Here is a 6,397-nt window from a genome sequence, read left to right as displayed (position 1 = left end):
GTACAACAGCGTGGCAGCACACGCCATCCATGCCATCCCCACAGCACAGCTCGCAGGTTTAAGCTTCAAAGTCCACCAGCCGCTCACCCAGCCCCTCGTCCCATCCAAGAGAAAGGGGGAGGGAAAAAAAGAAACACAGGGGAGGGGGGGGGAACCAACGAAAGAAACCCCTCTAGATATTCACTGATATCTATGCAATGGCTCTGGGAATGAGACCTGCAGACGGTGGCAGCCTGCATACCGCAGCGGCAGGCGGGTTTAGGAGGAAGGCGCGGAGGTGGGCTTCTCCTCCCGGGACACGGGGATGGGCCTCTCGCTGTGGCTGGCGTCCATGTTGGAGGGGACCTTGGGGCCCGAGAAGGTCAGCATGCCGTCGTTGGACAGGGAGCAGGTGATGGCAGCCTGGTCCACGTTGGCGGGCAGGCGGTACCGGCGGTGAAATTCGCGGGAGATATAGCCGTGGTCGTCCTGAGAGGCAGTGGGGAAAGGGGGCAAGGCCCGTCAGAAACCCCCCAGTACCACGCCGTGCCTCCCTCCGCCCGACCCCGTGGCTCCATAGGAGGGGGGTCCACATTTGGCCTGGCTTATCGTGACGCTGTACTGCTGGTATCGCCGGGCGATCTCCGCTCTTTACTCTATTTCACGGGTTTGTAGGGGCAGGTGTCCCCCCATGATGTCCCTGAAGCTGCAAGAGCTGAACAGAGCAGCAGGGTGTGATTTTGGCCATATTGCAGGTTGGGATCTGATCTGGACAGGGGCCCTGCCATAGTCTCCAATTTCAAAGGATGGTTGGAGAGAAAGTCTGGGGTTCTGTGAAGGTAAAAACAAGGCGCGCGTGTGCGGCCATGTATTTCCTTACTAGGCAGCAACGCTGTGTCAGCCAAAGTACACAACCCTGGCCCCCTTATTTTTGGCCAAAAGAATGAGAAATGCAAATTTTTTTTTTAAGTCAGCCGTGAAAATGGCTGCTCTTTTCCTCTGGAAAAAATAACTATATTAAAAAATACATACTGTTTCCAGGCTAGAGCTTTGTCTGGCCAAAAAAATGTATGAGAAGAATTAAACCCCTGCTGGTATAATTCACTTTTAGACCCCCACGGATATTTCCATGACATACGTGTTAAAAGTTTCCAAGCCTCAGGCATTTGGTTGTTTTTCTTTTGTTTTGTTTGCTCTTGCTTTTCTCTCCTAGATCAGCATATGAAAACTCTGTTTTCACTAATGATTCTGGCTTATGAAAACTCAGCCATGCTTTGGCAGCGCCAGATGATGTTCTTTGTCTGGTCCAATGTTATTAGTGAACAATGGACATCGTCATCTGACGGTTATGGAAGGTGATGATTGAAAATAAACAAAAGAGGAGTGGATCAGCTCATTATTGTCAGATATCTGGTTGGGGCTCTATGGGAATAGGCCATGCCAATAATGACAATCAATAAATAACTCCTTCTTCTGATATATTCTTTTTTTTTCTCCTTCAGCTGAGGACCATTGGAAAGAAAGAAAATGGACCTTTACTCCCTAGCTTCTCCGCCATCACCATCACTTCCACTTACCTGTCTTTCACTGTGCTTGCCATGGATTTCCACAAAGTCATCGATAATCTTCACACTCAGGTCTTCAGGAGAGAAGTGTTTTACATCCAGCATGATTGTAAACTTGTCCCGGTCAGACCTCACCTGCAACGAACATTGTTAGACAGTAAGACCCTAGCTCTAAGCACAGAGGTAGCACCAGCATCGTGACAGATTAAAAGGCAGAGAAGGGGTGGTCTGGTGGCGGCACGGTTTCTCTTTCTGTGACTATGGGCCTCAGTGGGGGTCTTCTTCCCATCACAGGGACCCGGTGACACTGGGAGGCCACGGTAGGCATCTGCACCATTGCTACTGCTCTGGGGCAGAGGCGTCACTTCTCACCGCTGTTCTTCTGCTGGGGACCCCTTTGCACTCGGCGATCTGCCAGATGCACCAGGCATTTGTACTCAGCAGCGAGAGAGGACAGAAACCAGTGCAATATTCTCTGATAGCACCCATTTCGTCCTTTCAGTGATTTATGGTTTCTTTGTGGTCTTAGCTCTGGGAGGAAACCAGTATGAGAGGGCTAGAGAAAGCACCAGTCCCTGAGCTTCGGAGCACAGCCCCCATGGCTACACACTCCTCCTACACGGAATTGCTCCTGGGTCTTCCAGCGTGGGCTTGCAACAACCACTGAGCTCCTGAGGTGGAGGAGGGGGCCGGAGGAAGCTCCCACTCACCGGCGTCCTCTCCCATGCCGAGCTGCCCTCGTGGGCGCTTACTCCGGGAGCAGCCTAGCTCTTCCCTCACCATATGGCTGGCGGGCGCGAGGGCAGCAAAGGCAGCCTTTTACGTGTTGGAAACAACCGTCAGGAGCCAGAATAGTTTCCGTTTCTCAAAGGGAAGCCTTCTCCCCAGCGAGGGTTTCCCTCCGTGCCCGAGAAGGGGCAAGCGGGCTGTGCTTGGCGGTGGGCCGGAGGTCCTCCTCGCCCCCCTCACACCCCAACATGGGGCTGCAGCCACCGGTGTGCCGCGGGTGGGGTGGAGCAGGCAGAGGCGTAAGGAGGGAGAGGAAGGAAAAGGAGAGGAAGCCGAAGGGCCCTTACCTCTGAAATGCCCGACTCCAGCACGCTGCGGAAGAGGGACTGCCTGTAGTAGGGGCTGATAGTGGAAGAGAACAAAGGCAGGAGGTCATACTCGAGGAGACCCTCTCCGAAAAACTGGTCGAACAAACGGCTTGGAATGAGGGGTCCCAGAGCACGCTTGAACCAGGGGTGCTGGATGGTAATGTCCATGCTTGCTGCTGCTGCGACCTGTGGCTGCAAGGGGAGAGCGGAGGGGGCAGTGCAGCTGCTGGGAAGACAGCGATGCCTTGGCTGGACTGCACACTGCAGCCCCAGGGAAGCTCCCCCTATATATACCGGTCTCGCAGAATGAAGGCATTAGCGGGATTTCTCTGGAAAGACATGATCTCATGATGGAGTCAACATGGTCAGCAGAAATGTGGAGACTGACCTGGAAATGACAGTCTGGTTGGAATCGGTGCCAGATCTCCCGGAGGGATGATGCCAGGCAGCAGGCTGTGAGACACGGGGTGCCCAAGGGTACTGGCAGGTCTTCTACGGGATCAAGCGGGCTAAACAGGACACCCTGGTGGGTGTCTCAAGGACGCTTCTGAAGGAGGTCTGCTCTGTAGGTCTTTGTAACCTGCCCTTGGCTTTTCATTAGTTTGCTTCCGTTTTTGCCCCTCCTTGAAACAGAGACACAAAGTCTCTTCCAAATAAATGAGACAACTTTCTTCCAAGCGAGGAAAAAGGGGTTGATTCAGGTTGAAGAAAAGGAAACTTTTTTTTGTGACATGCTATAAAGTGTCTCTGCCACTTGAGAGGGGCCTGACACCCCTGGCATGGGGATCCTGGCGGGGCTGGCAGGGAAGCAGGACTAATGCATGATGCAGAGCATGAACACAGGTTTGACTTAACAGAAACTTTTAACAAACAAATACTTTGCCAAAAGAAAGAAGGAAAAATACATTTGGTCACCCACCATAACAGCAGTCCCAAAGCTGCTCTTGAGAGTGTTGTGGGAGATTCATCTCCTGGTGTCACGACACAGATCTTGCTTAACATGTGTGTCTGGTTACGGCTGGTTTGCATTTCTGTTTCACTTAAAGCCACCTTTAAGGGGTCATCCACCATCCTGGACAGATTGGGGAAGGGGCACACAGACAGCCCACCGCGGGAGCAGCAAGCTCTGCCAGAGAGCTGAGGTGGCTAGCCGGCGTAATGGTGGCCAGTCTGCCCAGCTCCACAGCAAGGCTCGACACGAGGCTGTGGCGACAGCCAAAATCCCATTTCCACTGGAGCCAGCGGTGTAGTGATTGCATCCTAGAGGCCTTCTGGACAGCAGAAGCACCTACGTCAGGAGTCTTGTGCATCTTGGCATGTTTTGCAGTGAGCGGAGAGCGAGGGAGAGAGGAGAGGGCACTTCAGAGATGAGGGGTTGAATCATCCTCTCATGGTGCCAGGGACTAAAGAAACTGAGGGTGGTTGAGATCCTGGCATCAGTGCTTTGGGAGAAATGGGATCATTCCAGGCCAGAAGAGTTAAATTCAGAAAAGCATGGAGGCAAAGTGACATTCAGCTGTGCATCGCCTGCCATCTAGGTGCCACGTGGCCTTGGAAAGTCCTTGGCCTTGAGTCCCACACGTGACCCCTCCCCACACAGTGCATGGAGGCAAGTTGAGGAAAAGTAGGAGCCAGAATATCCCGTTACAGAGGCTTTCCTTCATGGAAAGCAAAAAGTGGAGCAGAAAAACACCCTAAAAGGCAGTAGAGACTGCTAAGAAGACAGACAAGAGTTTAAGTTCAACCTCACCTAGCTCCAGCAAGAAAAGGCCCTGTGGTCTGGCCATGGCTCTTGGGTATGAAGGCTTTTTTTAAATCAGGTGCCAAAATGAGCTCAAACCCTCTTCAAGACATGGAGGGAAAAAACCGCAATACACAGACCTAATCCCCCATTCAGTTCCATTGTCCCAAATCTGTCATTTTGCTTGAGAAAATGAAGGGAAAGCAAACGAGTCACAAAGCGCTACCAAGATTTTTCTTCAAGAGCTCTGTGAGATTTAGGTCTTTGTCCCAGGAGAAAAGAAAATCTCTCCTCAGCCACTCAGTACCAGAGAGCTGCTAACCTGTATTTAACCAAATGGCAGCAGTGACCTGATATATGCAGAATGAAAGGACAGATACAGGAACAGGTTCAAACCCCAAGCCACTCACTGGAGCGCACAAAGCAAATTATTTATTTGGCTGGTAGAGGAGCAGGTGGGAACTGTGCCCTGACACAGAAAGTGAGACAGATTTTCGAGTCTGACATACCGTTTGGGTCCCAGCCATGCATGAGGGGTGGATGCAATCCCTGCAGTGTGTTGGGAACATCCCCTTTGTGTTTCCCAAACCAGGGATTATAGCAGGAGCACAGGGAGCAACGCACACAATGGCAGGCTCCTCTCTGGGCATCTTTCAGTCCTTAAGAAACTGCCAAACCCTTGAGCTCTGACCTCCAGCATGTTCCCCATGCAGGAATGGGGGCGGATTATTGGGGCAGGGAGGAAGAAGGGAGCCCAGGTGGGCTGTACTTCTCTCAGCAACACCGACCAGCAGCACATCGGTGCTCTTAGTTAAGCACCAGGAAAGCAGCCGCTTGCCTACACACCACCACTTATCTCACAGGGAAGCCCAACAAAATCTATCATCTACCCACGGCTTGAAGCTTGCTCCACGATTGGAGCATGTGTGTGTTCAACATGTGATCGGAGCACCCCATATGTTCAGCGGGATGATGGGAATAGGCTGTTGAGAGAAAAATGACAAATATGTCTTCACCTAAATTTCATCTAAAATTATGTATTTTACCACACATTCAAATACTTGAAAAGTGGCAGCCAACTTTATGGTTTCATGTCATTAGTTTCTTCTGGACCCACATTTACATGGCTCTCCCTACAATTAATCGTATCCATTTTGTCTTTGACAAGCATTTTTGTCTTTTATGGGCAAAATATTTCACTGAAATGTAAATTTCATTTACAGAAGTTTTTCCTGATACAAACTTCATACTGCCTGCACACCTCTGGGCAGCAAGCAATCTCCTGAGGCTCATCACGTCTAACTTCCAACGGTCTAAAACTTAGGTGTCCAGTCCAAATGAGTTGTCCAGGCTCCCTGTCCAGTCAGTGCAGAGAAACAGATGCTTCCAGAAGGCTCACATTATAATGTAGGCGGGAAGGAAAGGTGAAATGAGACACCTTTCAGCAGTGCCTCCATCTCGACTGATAAGGAGGGAGCCTGGACAGCTGCCTTAGGGGAGGCACTTCTAATTTTAACCTCCTTCTGGACAAGCAGAGCTGGTGAGATGAATCCCATCCAGTGGGAATTTGGTATGAGAGGAGAAAGCAATCATTTTGCACCAGTTCAGGGGACCAGACTTCTCACAGAATGCACAACATTTGTTCCTATAAAAAGAAGAAAAACTAGTGCATGTGCTCATGAGTGCACCCAAAAGCAATGCATCAAAGGCAGATTTTCCCAAAGACTCGCTGCAAATTTAGAATGTGAGCCCAACTCAAAATGTCTAGCTTACCTTTGAAAGAATCCCTTCCTAAACTATCACACATAATTGCCAGCACACGAGACATTTAGTAAAAGATGTTGCCCAGGACAAACTGCAGAAATCCTAGACCACGTTTCTGAGTAAAGCAGGCATCAGTGATCAAGCACAGCCCTTGCTTGTTTTTAGCTGCTCTTAGTTTGTCCGCATGACTGACTCTCACCTGCCAACTTCTAGGTGAGTCGGGCACTGTTTCCAACCCCCAAGCCAAGCTC

At 50.7% G+C, this 6,397-nt stretch overlaps 1 protein-coding gene across 1 annotated transcript; it reads right to left on the bottom strand.

Annotated features, from left to right (window-relative positions):
• Window positions 1-258: 258 nt before the first annotated feature.
• Window positions 259-2,827, bottom strand: CRYAA (crystallin alpha A). The gene is made up of 3 exons (XM_049834969.1): window positions 2,621-2,827; window positions 1,557-1,679; window positions 259-468 (listed from the first exon to the last, which is right to left on the bottom strand). The coding sequence occupies exons 1-3, from the start codon at window positions 2,807-2,809 to the stop codon at window positions 259-261; spliced, it is 522 nt and encodes a 173-aa protein (XP_049690926.1). The 5' UTR covers window positions 2,810-2,827.
• Window positions 2,828-6,397: the final 3,570 nt, after the last annotated feature.

The sequence above is a fragment of the Accipiter gentilis genome, chromosome 32 (genome assembly GCF_929443795.1).
Source record: "Accipiter gentilis chromosome 32, bAccGen1.1, whole genome shotgun sequence".
NCBI classification, from domain to species: domain Eukaryota; kingdom Metazoa; phylum Chordata; class Aves; order Accipitriformes; family Accipitridae; genus Astur; species Astur gentilis.
This window is presented reverse-complemented; position numbering and strand designations above follow the sequence as displayed.

Bases quoted from the DNA above. Each gene is read 5' to 3' on its own strand.
- CRYAA (XM_049834969.1), bottom strand. From the start codon at position 2,809: ATGGACATTACCATCCAGCACCCCTGGTTCAAGCGTGCTCTGGGACCC. The intron at 1,680-2,620 runs GTAAGGGCCCTT...TGTTCGTTGCAG, and splicing joins TGGAGTCGGGCATTTCAGAG to GTGAGGTCTGACCGGGACAA. The intron at 469-1,556 runs GTAAGTGGAAGT...ACTGCCTCTCAG, and splicing joins GCAAGCACAGTGAAAGACAG to GACGACCACGGCTATATCTC.